At 44.5% G+C, this 20,501-nt stretch overlaps 1 protein-coding gene across 5 annotated transcripts in view; it reads left to right on the top strand.

The window, feature by feature from the left end:
- The window catches only part of nectin1b (nectin cell adhesion molecule 1b), a 379,915-nt gene that overhangs the window by 107,830 nt on the left and 251,584 nt on the right, over positions 1-20,501 (top strand). For all 5 annotated transcript variants that reach the window (XM_052039770.1, XM_052039767.1, XM_052039771.1 and 2 more), the window contains exons 3-5: positions 2,296-2,598; positions 3,369-3,486; positions 15,377-15,528. In XM_052039770.1, the coding sequence (XP_051895730.1) occupies positions 2,296-2,598; positions 3,369-3,486; positions 15,377-15,528 (573 nt within the window). The remainder of the gene's footprint in view (positions 1-2,295; positions 2,599-3,368; positions 3,487-15,376; positions 15,529-20,501) is intronic.

Here is a 20,501-nt window from a genome sequence, read left to right as displayed (position 1 = left end):
CTCCAACTAACCCAATTGGGGAAAGATGGGTTGAAATTTTGGGTGGATGCCTTTCCATAGCTGCATGCCAAAAATGTCATATCTGCTCTCCTTTTACAAATGCTGACTGGCTTTCTATGTATTTCCAACACACGTATGCCTCACTCAGACTTCCTGCAATGGTAGTGTTCTGCCATTAAGGTTTTATTAATCAGGCACAATTTACTTTCCAAAGAGGTATTTTAAGTGGACACTCCTATTGTACACTTTTATCCATTTAAGGGATATGGGTGACACATGCAAGGCCAGCACTTACTGCCCATTCCGAACTGTCCAATGAGGTGCACCACACTTTTGAATGACCGTTCTTGTAGGGGGAGAATTGAAGGATTCGGACCCAGTGATGTTGAGGGAACAACATTGCAGTTCATAGTCAACAAGATGTATAACTGGAAGGTGAACCTGCAGGGGGTGGGGTTTCCCTACACCTCCCACCCTTGTTCTTGGTTGTGAAGATCATGTATTTGGGAGCTGCTGTTGGAGTAGCCCAGATGTGTAACTGCTGTTCATTATGTATCTGGGACATACTTCAGCCCGAGTGTGATGGTAGTTGACAGATGAATGTTTAACATGGACTTTGTTCTGGATGGTTTTGAGCACAATCTTTCAGACCGATGGAGAACAGTCCATCATGCTGCCAACTTGTGCATTTTAGATGGTGGAAAGACATTGGGTTGTCAAAAGCTGAGCCAATCACCACAAGATACCCAGCTTCTCATCTGCCTTTAAAGCCACAGCATTTATGTGGCTGATTCAGTTGAGTTTCTGGTTACTAATGACCTTCCAGAATATTGATGGTGTAGGGATCAGTGATGGTATTACCATTGAATTCCAAGAGTAGGTAGTTAGAGCTCCCTATTGTAGGGCATGCTTTTTGCCTCGTACTTTGGTTAGTCCTTGTGAATGTCACTTGCTCCTTATCAGCCAGTGTTTGAATGTTGTCTCAATCTTGCTGTATGCAGCACGGACTATTTCTTTTCCCCTGGGGGAGCTGCAAATGGAATTGAAGATGATGCAAACAATTCACAAATATTGCTGCTTCTGATGTGATGGTGGGAGGTCACAGATGCAGATGCCTGGGGCCAGGGCACTGCTCCAAGAAGCTTCTGGAGCTGGGGTGGTTGGTCTTCAACAACCACAGCATCTTCCTTTTGGTGAGGTATAACTCCAACCATTGGAGTATTTTCCCCTTGAATGCTGTTGACTTGAGGTTAACGAGGATTTCTCAATGGCAGACCTTGACGTTGAGGGTAGCTGCTCTCGCTTTGTCTCTAGGATTTGGTTTTATGATCTGCCTGCAGACCCTATCTGGGAGCCATTTCCCTTGGCCAATTCAGTCAGTGGTGATGCTACCAAGCTAGCGTTGATTCTCTGAGCATTTTCTCTGTACTTCCTGCAACCCTTGATTCATCAACTGAAGGTGGATGATGAGTGGTAGTCAGGAAGAGGTTTCTTTGCCCATGTTTGACCAGATGTCATGAGACTTTGTGGGATCTTGAATCAATATTCTGGTATCCCAGGACTCTGCCTCTTGCCCACGTACCATGGTGCTACCACCAGTTTTCCCAGCCAGTGGGATGGAGCGTACAGGGATTGTGATTGACGAGAAAGGCACTTTGGCTGGAAGGCATGATTCTCCAAGTACAACTGTCAGTTTGACAACTTGGCCAATTTTAGAAACTGGTCCCCAGACATTTGTGACAAGGACTTTGCAAGGTTGACTAGCTGTCTTTTCTCCTCCTCCCCCCCCCCCCCCCCCCCATCAGCTTTTGTCTCTAAATCTTTGTTGCCTTTTTCGCAGTCTTTCATTTTCAATGAATATTCTCCCTCCCCTCTCTCCCATTCTCTCGTCTCTCATTCCTCTCTTTCTCCCTGACCCTCGCCCTCTCTCTCCTTTTCTCCCCCATTCCCCTGAACACACCCCAACCACCTTAACGCTCCCATCAGGCCCAGCAGTAAATCTGTAGCAGTTTGTGTGTCACTCTATTCCTGACTTGAAGGCCTTTGAGATATTTTATAACTGTTTGCTCTGAACCTTGGCATCATTTAATTCTTTTCTTCTGTGAGGCACGTATACTTGAGATGATGTGGCATTTGGTGTTTGAGTGCCCTACCATGCCACCATATTCCTGTTGCTCTGACTGGGTGCCAATCACAGTAAAGTTGGTAATATAGTTTGATTATATTCAGGAGGATGGGGTGTGTTCAATTATGATAACGTGGTTCTTCACTAATTATTTTCTACTTGCCTTGTAGCCAGACCAGTGATCGATGCTGAGCTGACTCCACACACCATCATAGCCAGGGCTGACCATCCAAGGAAGATTGTAGTAGCAACGTGTACATGCGCCAATGGGAAGCCACCAGGCGTTATCACCTGGGAGACGAAAGTCAATGGGGAGACGATTGTTAAAGAATCTCGAAACCAAAATGGCACCATCACAGTGACCAGCCAATACCTTTTGGTTCCCTCAAGGGAAGCTCATCGGCAGCCACTGACATGTGTGGTGAATTACCAAATGGATCGGACCACCAAAGTGCTGATGTTAAATGTGCAGTGTGAGTATCAGCAACAGCACGGTTAGTAATGGTTTAAACATTAGAGGTGAATTGGCTTAATGTTCAGCTGTGAATAATGTAGGGTGTCCTGCTTCTGTCAGTCTACACGTGTCACCCCATGCTCTCTGAGGCGTCTGTACAGTGATGACCTTGGCCCTCCTGTATTCTCAACACCCCTCCTTTTTCCTGTGAATTCTGACAGCACTCCATATGTACAAGAAGCAGCTTCAATGTCTTACACTGAGAGACTGTACTGGGTAGAAGGGAAAATAGCCACATGTGGGATGGACCACATTGTGGGAGGGGGTGTCAAAGGAATGGAATCAAACCAGTATAATGAAGGGAGGCAGGGGTAGGGGTTTCAAAGCAAGCCAAGTGGTGGTGGGGAGAGAAAGAGGCAGGAAATCTGAGGAGTGGGAGGGCAATGAGGAGACTAGAGGTGCTCTACAAAACTCTAATATACTCTGCACTATGTGCACTACCCAACATCTTTCAGCATGTCATGTAGGTCTCTCTTAACCTCCTTTAGAACATATTCATTGAATCAACCTCATAGATACACAATTAATGTGTGATGTTTACTGAGAGGGCAAACTTATGAGAGACACTTTATTACAAACTGCTTCATTTTAAAGTAACAAGGTGACTAATGTTTTAGGCTCAATAAATGGGTTATTTATGACAAATAATTAAATCTTTGGGTCTTGGGTAAGATTAAAATGAATGGATCTCTGAATTTTCCATTTTACTGAATTTGTTGATCTCTGCAGATGAACCAGAGGTTACCGTGGAAGGATTTGATGGGAATTGGTACTTGAACAGAGAGAATGTGAGGCTGACATGTAAAGCAGATGGGAACCCACCTGCAACTAAATATAACTGGAAGATGTAAGTACTTGTGGCCCTTTGGGGCTCCTTTTACCAAAAAGCAATGTTCTGGAAACTCATGGCAGCTCTGCTTGAAGATAGGATAAGATGGTTAATGACTTAGTTCTGTTGAAGATTTCCATCTGAGCTCTGCTAATGGTGTCCCCACCACAATGTCAGTTTGTCTCTGCTAGGTGCTGACGTGTCTCTTCCGAGTGTTCAATGTTTACTGGGGTGGCCATAACAAGTGATGATTTTTCCCAATCTCTATAACCTCTCACACCTCACCCTTCCGATATTTTCCACTCTGGCCCTTGACGTGTCTATGATGTTAGACACTGGTGGCCATGTCACCAGCTACATAGGCTCCCTCACTCAACCTGTGTCCCTGTACAAACTTTGGGCCCCAGGTGTCAATGTCTCCAGTTGTTACAATGGCAAATTTTGTCATCTCTTGCTACTCTGGAGCAGCTTGGGACGGTCAGTAGTTGTACTGTGAAAAGTGCAGCATAAATTCAGCTTGCTCCAGTTGGGCAGCCTGTGGTACCGGCATGGTTTAGTTCCTCTTCCTTACTCATTTATCGGATCAGGGCAGCACTTACCCTTGGGACCGTTGTGGTGAGCCACTACCTTGAACTACTGCAGTCCATCTGATGAAGGCACTCCCACAGAACTCCCGAGAGGGTGTTGCAGGATTTAGACCCAGTGACCATGAAGGACCGTTGATATATTTCCAACTCGGGATGGTTGATTGAGTCACCGGATATTGAGTGACTCTGATCTGTTCCCTACAGGCCATTGATTCTTAGTCACACCTGAATGTGAAAGTGATAAAATAGCACTTTTTAATCTTTCTCAGAATTTGGAACGGTAAGGGCTGTCATTTGAGGTAAGGAACCCTCCCTGGCCGAGAATCCATCTATGCCATTCGTGGGCCAGCATCTGTTCAGGTCAGTGGCCTGCTGTGGGAGGCTTCGCTGGATCTGGAGGCCTACAGCTGCCGGGACTAATGACTGCCCATTGCATGTTCTCCTGTGCACTGGAGTGCATAGGAAACTAGTGAAACTATGAACAAGGCTGGGTACAAGTTACTTCACAAAAATATTACAGGGGACCTCCCAGCTGAGAGTTCCCAGCATCTGGCAGGGCCCTGTTCCCAGAAACCCCTGCTAAAGGTCATATGGCACTGTGTAAACATGGCTATTCTGGGAGTAACCAAACCAACTTTAACTGGGCATAACTTGCCCCAGCCTTCCTAACCACAAAGCGTGGCTGCTCTGTTGCCATCATCTACCCTTTTAGGAAGTGGGGTCTTTAGGCTGAACTCTCCAGTATAATCCAAATCTGCGGTGGGTCACCACAGGTGGAATTGGACTCGGGGAATGGAAACATGAGCCAGGTCAGAGAGGTGGCTATTAATGAGGTTAATGATCTTGGGTAATGAGAATAATGAACACTAGAGGGGCAATCATTTGCTGCTTGCTAACTGATAGCCTAAACCACACCTTGGAGCCATGTGATCTAGTTTTCTGGGCAATACTCCAAAGATGTCATGTGTGGAGCAAGTGATGTGGCACATCAGTTGCCCCACAGTTTGTACCCAGTTAAATTTCCCAATGTGATCTTCCCTGGAACTCATCCCTATTGCAATTCATTCTTGGAATTAGCATTTGTTTTAAAGATGCGCAGTACTAAAAATAATGTATTGAATATGACAAAATTTCTAGGCCCCTGCACTTGCAACCACATTGTCAGTAGTGCAGGAATGCAGCAGGTAGTGCCACTGTCTCTCAGCTCCAATGCCCCGGCTCAATCCTGACCTCCTGTGCTGTGTGTGTGCAGTTTGCACATTCTCCCTGCGACTGTGTGGGTTTCCTTTTGGGTGCTTGGGTTTCCTCCCATGTCCCTAAGCTGTACTAGTTGTTGGGTTTATTGGCCACTGTAAACTGCCCCCAGAGTAGGTTTGTGATGGGAGAATCAGGGAGAAGATGGGGCACGTGAGAGGAAAGGTTACAGGAAAATAAGTGGAGGAATGGGATTGATGGCATTGAGAGCCGGCATGAACTTGAGAGAGAGAGAGAGAGAGAGATATGGTATGATGTATCTTTCTCCACTTTGAAACTAACGCCTGACCCCTAACCATGGCCAATCGCATCAGTGGGGCTGGGTTTTTCCTCAACCCCTTTCTCCACTGCACCCCCCCCACCCCCATCCCCTTCACTGTCCTCCATGTGTCCTCTTTCAGTTAACCTGGTGATGGCGGTATCCTTGGGGGGGTGGGGGAAGCTGGTTTGTATCTTGGGTGAACAGTCATTTAAGAAATGGAAGCTAAAATGCATAGGCCTGAAATATTTTGAGCTGTTTACACTGGGTCCTGGTGATTGTGTTGTATGTGACTGGATTATCCAGGCCCTACCCCAACCTCTACGACACACTGACAACGTTTGGGACTGGACTGCAGTGAGGTGTTGTTTTTAATGGCTGAAGTTACAATTTCTTACTGGCAATTGTGATTAGGATGGTGATGTAGGGATGCAGTACCCAAGCTGGATTCAGTTTTCCATGCTGGGTTTTCACAGTGGGCCATTGGTGCAGGTGGCAAGGGCATCAAATAGGCTGGGACAGCAGGCGTGGGGTCCACCAACTGCTGAGAGAGCACAGCACAGGGAGACCGAATATCCAATTGAATCCAGATCACTAGAGCTGTGAGGTTGCTGCACCCCATGATGCCTGATGCTATTGGGGATGTAGTTACAACCACAGGACATTCAATCATGTTCCATTCTTTATTAAAATAGGCAAAGGACGAGTTGGAGCAAGCAGGTCAGAACCAAAGGGTTCAATGTGCTGAAACTGCTTATCAAGTATCATTCTTTCTTTAAGTAAATAATGTCTCAATGTGATTGGGCAAGAAAGTGCAAATAGTTCACTGTTTGTTCTGACCTCAGAATTGCGTGGTTTTTTTTGAAGCATCAACTCAAAACTTGTGACACTCGCTGCACTTGGGTTTCATTTGAGCAATGTTGAGTTTCACTGGGCAAAGTCACCTTCACAGCAGTGTCACTGTTTACTGTAAACAACCACATTTCACAGAGCTGTCTGCTTTGGAGCATTGACTGATGGTGGGAGGATGAATTGACGTGCATATTTTAACTGAGAGTGAAAGGCTTTCATGCCCAAACGTATCCTGGTATAATGCATGTCTTATTACCAGAAGCCTTTATAATGGACAATAAGATTGAGTGTATTTCTGGGTCAGACCGGAAGGCCTGATGGTCACTGATCTTGTGTTGGCAGCTTAACTAACAGTAATGTTTATTAAAGCATTCAAAGAACTGTTTCGGCTTTGGATGTGTCTGGTCAGGTGAGTGGCAGGTCAAGTAGGTTTTAATCAGCCTCTAACCCCCTGGAGTCCCATCTGTTCAAACGGCATCCTGGAAATAAATTGCAGCTCAGGGCAAAGGGAATGTAGCTTGTTCATCAGTAAATCAAAGCACCCAGGACCGCAAATGTTGTTTGGAGAGGAGGGTGGGGCTTAGTGTGAGGGAGTTTATATGGGCTGCTTCTGCATTTTGCTTGCTTTTTCTGCTGAGCTTAAGTGAATGAAGATTGAGGGGGTGGATTGATTGGGAAGTGTGGCAAGAGGGGCTGGTGTTGGTTTGAAACATGCCTGTGAAATTTAACAGGGCTAGTGATCTGAGCCAGTGCCTAGTGTGACCAGATTGATTCCAAATGATCATTTCTGGCAACGACGAGAATGCTTTATTAGTCTCAATTTAGCTGTTCTTGCAACACCAGCTCAGTCTCTGCAGTCGTGCTGTGTAGCTTTTGTCGGCGTACAGGATTCCAGTGCTGGGAATGGTCCCATTATTTCACCCAGTAACAGCACTCTGGGCAGTGAGCGATGCCCGGGTTAAATGGGTCGCACTCTGCTCCATCAGCGAGTCTTGCTCCTAACCCCAGTGTTGTCAGTTCTGCTGCTGTTTGACATTTCGACTTTCCACACCATTTGTCTCGGAGCATTTTGTGAATGAGGTTAGCAGTTCAATGCTGCTTTGTGCTAAATGTGAGCAGTTCTTGCCTGGGTGCAAATGGCCAATCTCATTTAATTTGTAGATGCTGATTTCCCCAACCCTGCTTTGAACCTGGGACACGCATGTGTGAAGCCCATATGTTTAATTCATTATTACTAGCCTCTCTATCCGTTTTTAATATAATCTGGAGCCTTAAATTGGTAAATGTATTTATACAGCTGAATATTAAATTGTAGATTACAAAGCAAGAGTTTTTCCTGTTTATAATGACTGGAGGCAGGAGACAGTGCGACTGTGTCTCCCTGTATTTATAATGCATGTGGCATTCCAACCCTGTGTTTATAACACATGCAATATCCTGTCTGTACAGGGCATGAATGCCCTGCTTATTGAGAATGATTGGAGATCTCTGGTCTGCCAGTGGATCATTGGGTGACTGAGCTGGGCAAGGGTGAGAAGTTTTATATTGCATGGTAATTCTGTTCGTTATAATGCATGCTGTCCTGTCCATGTTATCTGCTTTCCTTGACTTTGCATCTCTGAAATCGGGTGGCTGTTGTTTTTTAAGAAGTGTCTGCATTCCCACAGCTGTGTCTCTACTCAGTGGGCTGACTCGTTCTGATGGAAATTACAGCAGTAGATCGTTTGTCTTGATTTCGTACATGGAATGTAAGAAAATGAAGTGGAACTGGACCATTCAGCCCCTCGCATCTAGTCTGGGCATGTCTGACCTTGAACCTCTGTGCCGCTTTCCTTCACTAACACCATGGCTTAATGTCTCACTTTTATCAGCTGAAGATTTTGTCTGTGGGGTCAGGAGGTTGAGCCAGTGCTCTCAAAGCAACTCCAGGCCTGATATGGTCTGTTTTTTGTGCCAAACCCCATACGGTACGCCTGTAATAAAAAGCCTGTTGATGCTGTCAGTGAGACGAAAGAGGGTTGGTCTTATTGCTCCTTGGTCACTTTCCTGCTTTTCATCCAGAGGACACAGCAGTATTTCTTGCTGCTTGTTTATAATATGTTGCCAGGTCAAGTAATGTAGTCGCCTGCTGGTGGAACAGGTCACCTACTTGACTCGTGTTAACTGAGCGACTAGGGGAGGTGAAGCTGCACATTGCTCACTGCCCAGAGTGCTGTTACTGGGTGAAATAATGGGACCATTCCCAGCACTGGAATCCTGTATGCCGACAAAAGCTACACAGCACGACTGCAGAGGCTGAGCTGGTGTTGCAAGAACAGCTAACTTGAGATTAATAAAGCATAGTCGCTCAGTTAACACGAGTCAGGTAGGTGACTGTTCCACCAGCAGACGACTACATTACTTGACCTGGCAACAGATTATAAACAAGCAGCAAGAAATACTGCTGTGTCCTCTGGATGAAAAGCAGAAAAGTAACCGAGGAGCAATAAGACCAACCCTCTTTGGTCTCTCTGACAGCATCAACTGACTTGTTCTTCTGTGTGGTGCCAGCTGTTCTTTGTATGAATACCTACTGTAGTAAATCGTAACTAAAGGAATCTTGGCAACTTGACAGGGCTGCTTCGCCCACTCCCGCACCCCAAACCCTTGAGCCCTACCACTTAGAAAGCATGAGCATTATAGAATCATGGAGTTGTACAGCACAGAGGCCATTCGGCCCGACTGGTCTATGCTGACCAAGATGCCCCCTCCAAGCTAGTCCCATTTGCCAACGTTTGGCTCAATCTTCTAAACCTGTCCAATCCATGTACCTGTCCAACTGTCTTTTAAAAGTTGTTATTGTACCTGCCTCAATCACTTCCTCTGGCAGCTCATTGCACATATGTACCACCCTTTGCGTGTAAAAAGGATAATGGGAGCATCAGAGGCTCCAGGCTCCCATTCAAGTTGCACACCAGCATGACAGACACACTTTGACCACCTACCTCATTGCTAGGACTGTATTCTGTACTTTCCTATCCAGTAGCACTGTGCAAGTACCTTCAGCATGCAGGCTGCAGCTGTTGAAATGGTGGGTCACCCTTCTCAAGGGCAATTAGGGTCGGGCAATAAATGCTGGCCTTTCCAGTGACTCCCACATCCTGGGAATGATTTAACAAGGTAAAATATGACCAGGATTTATCAGTCTGATTTTTAAGGAGGGCCTCCTTACACTAAGATTAATGGTACATCTTTTTAAAAACTAGTATGTGTGCATTCAGTTTATTCATGGGGAAGGCACAGTGGAGGTGCACAGGATAATTTGATCTATATATGTGATGGAATGTTAATCCAAACCCTAACCTTGTCATTTAACCTTTTTTGGTTTTTGGAATGCTTTGTTCTATCCATCTCCTTCACTCCCATTTAACAGGCTGCTCTGGAAATCTTTCAGGGCCATTTCTTTGCAAACCTGGAGCTTAATGTCTGTGATTGCAGCCAGTCTGGGTGACAGGTTGTGAGGGATTGGACAGGATTTAATTCTGATTGTGATGATGGGAGAAACTGAATTTACCCTGACAATTAATCAGCTTTTCATCGCTGCGAACCATTTCATCACACGTCTATCAGTGCAGAGCTAAACACAACCGAATCAGAGCACAGTCCGGCAGTGTTAGAGGGCTGCAGCTTTGGGAACTCGAAGACACTAGCAGCCATTGGCAGCAGCAGATTTAGCAGTATAGTGAAAGGGGCTGTCTTCAGAGGAACACTAAACCTTGATGCACCCTCATCCATTGAGACAGCTCCATGGGTGGTTGCTATAGAGAAGACATTGCATGTCGAGGAATCCTACAGCACAGTAACAAGTCCTTCAGCCCACTGTAACCATGACAACCATTGTACTTATCTATACTAGTCCCATTTACCAACACTTCTGTAGCCTTCTATGCCTTGAACTTTTTGTGGTTTTGGAATAGTTTTGTATTCCTCATTGTCACACTGTTGTATTCAATTAGTAGTGGCCAAAAGTGATCTCAGTCCCCGTGGGCTAGGAATGTCAAAGTTAGGCAGCATCACAGAGGAACTCGTGCTGGGAGGTATCCATGTGGAATTTGGGTTGAGGCAAACTGTATGCCCATTGATGCCTCCCACACCCTCATTCACTGGAGAAAAATTCCCACCCGGATCAATTGTTTGGAAGATTAAGGATACGAGTGGGTGCTCTACCTAACAAGAGTTGACACCTTGGGTGATGGGGGGAGGGGGGGCTAGTGGGAAGAAGTTAGAACTCATAACATTGAGTATGTGTTTGCAGGCCCACTTACAAATATGGTGTGTGTCTGATTTTGAGTACATAGAACAGTACGGCACAGAACAGGCCCTTCAGCCCACAATGTTGTGCCGACGTAGCTATTCCCTCCTGCCTACAGAATGCCCATAGCCCTCTATTTTCCACTCATTCATGTACCCATCCAAGCCCCTCAAAAGCCCACAATGAATTTGCCTCCGCCACCCTATCAGGCAACGCATTCCAGGCATCCACCACTCTCTCTGTTTAAAAAAAAGTACCCCTCATGTCTGTTCTGAACCTGCCCCCCCCCCCCTCACCTTAAATGCATGCCCCCTGGTACTGGATCGCTCAGTAATGGGGAAAAATGTATTGCTTGTCCAGCCTAACTATGCCCCTTATAATTTCATACTGTATACTGCTAACAGACCACCCCTCAGTACATGTGACTCAAACCAGGGTTATGCAGGAATTTCAGAAACAAAGACATTTTTCTATATTATGCATGGTGTTTTGCTGTATTTCTTTTACACCCAAGAAATCCTTAGCAACGAGGACAAGATTTTGCCCATGTTACCAAGTTAACGTGAGTTCTGTCTCCCATTTGTGTTGGTTGGAAATTGGGTGGATGGCAGCTTCAGAGATGCTCACCCATCCGTCCTCGTGTTCTGACTGAGGCTCCAGCTGCATTGTACGGAAGGGATACTGTATTGTGGAACCATGGGGAGGATATCTGGCTCCTGACCCCAAGCACCGGAGTCTCTCTTTACTGCTCCTGTGTGTCGATGCTCTTTGATGGAGAGCCAGTGGGTTAAGGAATGTGTATTCCTCATTTCCATGTGGCCTTTCCTGCTCTATAATTGTCAGTTACTGGAATCGTGGAGTTTTGTGCCGTTACATCAATGCTGACAGAAACACCGCCAGGTGCTTGCCAACAAACAGGAAACTTGAATCCCGTTTTACTGTCTCTTCGTTGTGGATGTGACACAGTTTTCAGTTTTAAGGAGCATAAGTTGTAACTGTGTATCCTAACAAATCACCAAGACTGCGTCAACAACTCCCTCTAAGCCCACACCCACTATTGAATAGTTCCTTTATATGATGAGATAGACTCTGACCTCATGATCTACCTTGTTTTGACCTTGCACCTTATTGCACTGCACTTTCTCTGTAGCTGTGACAATTTACTCTACTGTTATTATTTTTACCTGTACTACCTCAATGCACTCTGTACTAACTCAATGTAACTGCACTGTGTAATGAATTGACCTGTACGATCGGTATGCAAGACAAGTTTTTCACTGTACCTCGGTACAAGTGACAACAATAAACCAATACCCTCCACTGAGGAAGGGTGAGGGCACCAGGCATGAGGAATTGCTGCTGCCTCCAAGTCACACACCATCAGTACTGCCACAGGTGGAGGTATCTGTGCAGGGAATGTGGTGGAGAGGTTGGGGGAGGGGTGGAAGTAACCAGTGTCAGTCCTGGGATGTGAGGGGGTTGGAGATTTGGATAGATCCAGAGGCAAATGAACTGTTTCAACCTGAGCAAGCAAAGTGATGGGAAAGGGTGAGTGGTGGTGGGAGAGAGGCAGTACTGTGGCTCAGCCAAAAATCCACATAAATGCAATCTCTTAGAAATGTACACATAAATTGAGAAGCACTAAAGCTAGAAATGGGCAAGACTACCCCACCCCTTTGCTTTGCCTTACTTCACCTATCAAGCCCATGAGAAAACAGTTAATTTGGATCAATTCACATCTTTATGTAGAAAGTCATAACCTGATTGAGCAGTGTCAGCATGGCTTCATGAGGGGAAGATATGTCTGACAGAAGAGTTCTTTGAGGGAGTATCACTCAGAGTGGATAGAGGGGAACCAGTAGATGTAATATATTTGGGTTTTCAAAAGGCATTTGAGAAGATGTCAACCAAAGGTTACTTTGCAGAAGAAGAGCTCAGGGTATTGGAAGTAATGTACCAGCATAGATAGAGAATCGGCTAACAAGTAGGAGGCTGCAGTTAAGGATTGGGGTCATTTTCAGGTTGGCAAGCTGTAACCAGTGAGGTGGCACGGGGATCAGTGCTGGGACTGAAATTGTTTACAATGTATGTCAATGAGTTAGAGGAAGGAAGTGAATGTACTGAAGCCAAATCTGCAGATGATACTGAAGTAGAATGGCAAGTTGGGAGGATGTCAAGTGACTGGGCAGAAGGTTGCCAATTGGATGTAATGCAGGAAAATATGAAGTGATTCTCTTTTGGAAGGAAGAATGATAAAACAGATTATTATTGAAATGGAGACAGCTGCATCACAGAGGGATTTGGGAGTCCTTGTAAGTGAAGTGCATAAAGCTAACATGCAGGCAATTTGGAAGTTCGGGTAATGCTGGCTTTCTTTTAAAGGGGATTGGAGTATAAAAATAGGGAAGCATTACTGCAACTGTACCAGGCACTAATGAGACCATATCTGTGTACAGTTTTGGTCCCCTTATTTAAGTAATGATATATTATCATTGGAAATAGTTTGGAGAAGATTCACTAGGACAAACATTTTATGTTGCGGGATTGTCCGATGAGGAAAGATTGAACAGGTTGAATTCCCATTGTAGTTAAAAAGAATGAGAGGTGATCTTATTAAAACCAACAAAATACTTAGGGGCTTGACAGTGTAAATGATTAGAGAGTCTAGGACCAGAGGGCATAGAGTCAGAATAAGGTGCATCCATTTTAAGACCAACATGAGGAAGAATTTCTTCTCCTGAAGGGCTGTGAATCTTTGGAATCCCTTGCACCAGAAAGCTGTGGCAGTGGAATCCTTGAATATATTCAAAGCTCATGGATTTTTAATCATTAAGGCAGTCAAGAATTATGGGAATAGGATGGGGACGTGAACTTGGGGAAAGTTGGATCAGCCATGATCATAGTGAATAGTGGAGCAAGCTCAAGGCCAACTCCTGTTCCTATTTTGTGTGGCTTTCTGCTCTCAAAAAAGAAGCCCCCCAGACCCACGTGGGAAAGTTGTTCTCCATGTAAATCTTTCCAGCTTAAAACCCCCTATAGCATTGTTGGAAAGCTTCAAAACTAAGCTCACTTCTGCAAACTTTCATTACATAAAACATTTGCTAAAATTTATGGATGCAAACTTAATGCAGTAACAGATGTGTATGTGTGATTAGTATATTTATCATGTAATCTTAATCTCAAAAATAGAAATTTGAAAACAAGTTGACAATAGAGTATTTTAATTTCGGCTCTTTTTCACAAAATAATTTTGAAAAACAAAGGAGTAGAGATTGCTAGAATCAAAAGGAAATATTTCTGCAGTGCAGTTGACTGAACACTACACATGATCAGACTGCAAAATTCCAAATCGGCTGAATGTCATAGTTCTGGACAAAAATATTGAACAAAGTCCAGCCTTTGGGGGAGGCTGAGGCCTTGAAGTAAAATCTTTAATGAAGGCAATAAAATGGTACTAAAGACAATTCAGGAGTAATTTAAGAAATTAGGATGCACATGAAAAGGAAATGGGAAGTTGTCTGGCTTGGTGCCTCTCTGGCACTCTGTGACACTTACATGGTGGACCTTTCACACAGCAGGCTTATTTTCTTGACCATTGACTCTTGTTATTGGGGAAGCAGAGTCCTGACTATGGAGCTGAGCTTTCAGGGTTCAGGTTTTCCTTTTTCTTTTTTTTTATGGTACATGGATGTCATTGGCACTTATCGTTCATCCCCAGGAGCCCCTGAACGGAGGAGAGTCTGGAGTTGTGTTTAGGCTGGACTGGGTACAGAGGGCAGATTCTCTTTCCGAAGAGCATTAATGAACCAATCCAAGAGTTTCATGATCACCATTACTGAGCTTAACCTTTCATTCCACATTAGTTTAATTACTTGAATTTGAAGTCCCCACTTGTCACGGTGGGATTCAAATCTGTCCGGATAACTGGATACTATTCCTCTTAAGCTGCAGAGAGTAGTGGACTCAGCCCAATGCATCACGGCCACATCCCTCCCCACCATCAGTAGTATTTACAGGAGGCGCTGCCTCAAGAAGGCAACATTCATCATCAAAGATCCCTACCATCTGAGCCATGCCATCTTCTCACAGCTACCATCGGGCAAGGGGTACAGAAGCCTAAAGTTTCACACCACCAGGTTCAAGAACAGCTACTTCCCTTCAGCCATTCGGTTCTGGAACCAACCAGTGCAACCCTAATCACTATAGTTTAGCAATGCTATGACCACTTTGACCTACAATGGACTTTTTTTTTGTTCTAGTTGTGTTCTTTATTGTAAAAATTGTGTATAATTTATATTTAATTGATGTTTTTCTTGTGAATGCTCCTTATATGATGCTATATGCCTGTGGTGCTGCTCCAAGTAAATTTTTCATTGCACTTGTGCCTACAGGTACGTGTGCAGATGACAATAAACTCAACTTTGACATTGACTTTGACTTAACCACTATGGTATGAGGGCAAGTCCTTGAGTTATAACCGAAGGATTGCTGTCAATGTGAGTCACTCCTCTGTGGCCCTATCAGAGGGAGGAGGTATTAATTGCTTCTTTGTTTGCTGATGGCCCTGATGATTTCCAGGGAGCTGAGGGGGTTTGAAATGAAGAGTCACTAGTCTGATGCTGCATGAACTTGGCCCTGTTCAAATTAATGTGTTTACTTTTACAGGTTAAATGGGTCGCTGCCTGTAAACGTGGAACCTCAAAACACCACCCTGCTCTTCAAAGGGACCGTGACCTATGAACTTGCTGGGACGTACGTCTGTGAGGCTACGAATGCAATCGGTACACGATCGGGTCTGGTTGAGGTCAATATCACAGGTAGGAAAGAGCCTCCAGACAGATCTTCATTAACAAATGCTTCGCTGATCTGAAACCTAACTTTGCAACGACTGCAGCCGCATGATTGGTGTGTGGGGGCCCTGTTCTCTTTGCTTCCTCGCTGGTTCTAGCAGCTTGCAGTTATTCCTCGCTCTCTGTAAGTCGGTAATTCTCACCCAAGTCTATTTTTGCAAAACCAACTGTTGTGCAGACAAGTGTTTTGAAGGTGTCCACAAGTCATGGTTTACAAGTAGATGGGGGAAGACGGAATGTGAGAATCATAAGTGGCAAGTAGTCTGAGAGCTAACCAACCTTGAACACATTACAGGTGCATGAACTCTTGCAGAATGATGTGGGTTTAGAGTGGCAAGGGCACACTCGGTTGGTTTACAGTCCTCAAATGAGCAATTGTGACCACTAGTCTCCACCCATTTTTAAGGGATAAGGTTAGAGGGGAAGTTGGCACTCTAGTTTCACATTCTTATCCAGGTTTAAGATGAACCTTGAGCTTTAGGGTTCCCCACACTGGGTTTCTGAACATAACTGGACTGTCAGAATATCAAGGAAAGAGCGCTGACTCATAAGATCACTGAGATTGGTAAGAAGGAAGGAGAGAAAACAATTTTAAGCATAAGGGCGAGGAATAAGCTCATCAGGTTTACTGGCTGTTGTAACATATTAAGGTACAGGGGTGGTGATGTGACTAACAAGCAGAGCATGGCTTGTGAGATGACCAAGGATCAGTAGTTACTAAAAGATATAGAATGCTAAATCTGTGATTGCGGAGGAAGGCAACATACACATGAATTGAATCTTTTTTCCCCAATATTCTGTAGGTCCATTTATGTAGCTGAACATGGGTAAATGTGTATCACATTGTAAAACATCAGCTAAATGATTTTTGGTTTGGTTTGCCCTGCTCAATTTAAGCATCATGAAACTCAACCAGTCTCCTCGTGTTCCACTGTGTAAAATGATGGGTGCAGATTCAGCAGAGTGGAAGGTAGGCCAGTCACTGCACCTGTGCATAACCAGAATCTGTTTATTCAACAGAATAATGTTTGCCCAATTTACTCCAGCTGTGGGATCATGTGTTTAACAGAGGAAGGGTTATTCACTCCCAGACTGTACCGGATCATTATTGCATGGACCAAAGGTTACTTGGTGTCGTTGCTTGGGATTCTTAGTTATTCTTTGTATAACTGAATGGAATTGGTGTTTATTGATCAGGCCACTTCCCCTCCCTCTCTCTTCCCTCTTAACCAACAGCACATGGATTAGCTGCTGACGCAGAAGGCTGGTTGGATGAAAACTCTTTCCCTCATGGTATTTGAGCTTCAGTTTCACAATGTGCCACTGCATTGGGGAATGAGTGTGGACAACAGTGCATATAATTTTACTGGTGCTGGAAAATGTCTGTGGCACCTGAGGCAGCACGTCTTGTTAATTATTGAAGAGTGCCAATGAATAGAATGAGACCAAAGCACCCCTTCCTACCCTGATTGGGAACCTGAGATGGGCAGGAGTTGCAGGCTGATTTGCTGGTTCAACCTTTGTAGTATTGTTTTCTCTAGGGCTTAAGTGAGCCTGGAGCCAGACTTTCTGTAGACCGAGTGACTTGAAGTAATTGCAGCGGCATTGTGCTTTTGTTACCTTCCGAAGGCTGTGTTGGCCGGAATAATACCTGGATTGAGAGGGCTCGTGTACAAGGACTGCTTTCAGATTTTGTAGTTCTGTTACCTGGAATTTAAAAGTTTAAGTCATGATCTGATTACATTTTCATACATATTCTTGCAGTGGTGCACAACTTTCTTTTTATTACAGAGAAGGCCAAATGGGCTGTCAGAAAATGTTCCGGGGCAGCTCACACAAGTGGAAATCCCAAAGTTGCCCTCATTCTGATGGTGTGCTGTCATTGGACTCTTCATGGAGTCCACTTCCCAGCAAATATCATTAGAAATCTGGCCAATGAACAAGCACCTCATTGCTCCATGTGCAGCTTCATCCGCTCCATTTGTTTCAAGGGAGGAAAGGTTCTCAGGAAGGGAGGTGGTTCACATTTCTATTTATTGAGTTAACGTGTTCAATTGTTAACTTAAATGTCTTGAAATATATTTAATCATTTTACTTTCTGTAGTTCTAAATATTTTTAATTCTTTAAAACCATTTTAATTTTACACTTTTTAATAGTATGATTAACTTTAGTTTGGTTTTTGAATAGTTGTAAATATCAGAGACATCCACAGCAATTCAATGTCATTAGACATTTTTGACAGCTGGCTAAGCCTGTTGGCAGCCAAAGCATTTCTGGGGGAAAGGCTTGCTGTTTTCAGCAGAAATGCAGAGTCTTGCCAGTCAGCATCTGACTTCAGGAACCTGTTGGCTTCTTGGGAAAGAGTGAACAGCAGAGGGGTGCGTGTGAGACAGGCCTGATAGAACAGTTGTGGGGCATGTGTTGTGGTATGAAGGAGAAACTAATGGGAAGTGGGGGAGGAACCATTTCCAGTGGTAGTGGAATCTTGAACTGGGAGTGTAACCTGAAGGTGAGAGCTAGACTGTTTAGGGGCAAAAATTGGGAATCATTTGTAGAAGGTGGGACGTTCCCAAGAGCGGCAATTGGTGTTGAATCATGTTAACCTTAAACCTGAGATTGAGAGGCTTTTGGTTCCCAAAGGTATAAAAGGAAATGGGAAAAGGTTATGGAATTGGGTTTCATTTCACCTGGAAATTGAATGATGGAACAAGCTTGAAGGGCTGATTGGTATCCTCTGTACTTGTGATCTTAGTCATACTACTTCAAGATGTCCCTGTAGGGGATAGACTGCAGTCCCCGGTGTTTTTCTGGAGACTTCTGGGCATGCAGTATCACCATTCTTACCAGCTTCCGGATGAAATGTCTGTATCGCAAATGTCTCCAGAGCCAGTGATATCAAACCTTGTTTGTTACACACAGGAATAGTTTTAAACGCCACATGTGGCTGAATCTGCTAGCAAACAACTAGTTTTGGAGGGGGCCATTGCTGGCGCTGTGAATCTGGCACACTTTCTGCTTGTAAACTCAGGATTCAGTGTTGGAATGTGTTTTTGATAAGTTCTGCCTCGGCTCTTTGCCATGTCACCTGTACACAGAACAATTGAAGCAGTTCTGCATCAAGTCATTAACAGCAGATGCTTGCAATTTTTTCCAGCAATGGATCCATCCGTACAGTGAATCGTATCAAAAGGTTCAAAAGCCTGAATGAGATAACACCTTCAGTTTAATTGCACTATTTATGCTGCTTTCCCAGCTCTTGCATCCCATGTCTACTAGGCTGTCTGTCAGGCTTCTCTTCATCCTGTCACACTACCAACTTGTACGTTTTGCTGGAAAGAAAGGAAGCCTGGTCATTCAGGCGATGAATTCAAGTGTCGTCTCCTGGTTTTCAAGCAAGTCGTAACTTGTAAAGGGGACTCTGAATTAAATTGGAGAGGGGAGCTGGCCAGGGAGCATCTGAGCTGAGTTCAGTCCTGCACTATTCACTCCTCCTGTTGACTGCTTTAAAGATAACAGAAGTTTTAATGTAAGTTCTTCATGGTTCTGTACTTACCCACTGTAGTGCCTTGCAGAGTATATGGGGCAGAGATGTCACATGATCTCATTTTGTTTTGCCCATGTTCGGAGGAGCACTTAATTATTTTTATGGATAAAGGTATTACAGGCATTTACTACCCATATCTAATTGCCCTTGAGAAGGTGGTGGTGAGCCATTGCCTTGAACTCCCACAAGGCTGTTTGGGAGGATTCCTGGATTTAGACCAGCAGTGATGAAGGAATGGTGGTATATTTCCAAGACACAATGGTTTGTGACTTGGAGGGGAACTGGGAAGTGTTGATGGAGTGGGTAGGTGCTGTGGCTTTGAGATCAGGAGATGTTGTGGTTGGATGTGAGATGCCCATCACATCTAGGGGAGTGTGAGAGGCATCAGAAGAGGCCTGGATGGATTACCTAGAGCTGGAAGTCGCCAAAGCTAATTGAAAGGAACTTTGAATTGGAAAGGAACTTTGAATTGGAAAGAAACTGCAAGGGATTTCATCAGGACTAGCAAGGAATCTGAAGTGTGTAGGCAAACTGGATCCAGAGTTGGCTTGGGGATAAGAGGTAAGTGGTCGTGGTGGATGGGTGTTTTTCTGACTGAAAGTCTGTAACAAGTGGTGTACCACGGGGATTGGTGCTGGGACACTTGTTGTTTGAAATGTATGTAAAAGATGAATGAAAGTGTAGGTGGTATAATTAGTAAGTTTATAGTCAACACAAAAATTGGTAAGAGTTGTAGAAAGCAAAGAAGGTTGTTTAAGGATGGGTCAGCTGGAACGTTGGATGGAGTGGTGGCAGATGGAATTTAATTTGGACAAATGCGAGCTAATGTATTTGGGATTCTGGTAGACGTATAGAAAAAATGGCTGGCAGCTTTGGAGCACTGATGTACAGAGACACCTGTGGTGCAAGTCCATACTCCCTGAAAGGGTGGTGATAAAGGCATTTGGTATGCTTCCCTTCATAGGCTGAGGCATTGAGTATAGGAGCTGGGATGTGTTGCAGTCATACATAACATAGGTTGGATTGCACTTAGAGTGTTGTGTACAGTGCTGGTTGTCACACAGCAGGAAGGCTGTGGTAGCAGTGGAGAGAGTGCGGAAGGGATTCACCAGATATTGCCTGGAATGGAATGCTGTAGTTATAAGGAGAGATTGGATTGGCTGGGTTTATTCCCACTGGAACAGAAAGCTGAGGGGTGACCTTTTTGAGGTTTATAAAATTATGAGAGGTGTAAATAGAATAGATGGTAAGAATCATTTTCTAAGGGCAGGGGCACAGGTTTGAGGGAGTTTTTCGCACAGAGGGTGGTGATTATCTGGAATGAGCCGGTGATAGAGGCAGATACATTTTCAACATTTTAAAAAAGGTGTTTGGACTGGTACTTGGATAGGAAAG

This window comes from Pristis pectinata, chromosome 27, assembly GCF_009764475.1.
Source record: "Pristis pectinata isolate sPriPec2 chromosome 27, sPriPec2.1.pri, whole genome shotgun sequence".
In the NCBI taxonomy this organism is placed as follows: Eukaryota; Metazoa; Chordata; class Chondrichthyes; order Rhinopristiformes; family Pristidae; genus Pristis; species Pristis pectinata.
The sequence above is the reverse complement of the archived record's forward strand: the minus strand, read 5'-3'. Positions and strand labels throughout refer to the sequence as shown.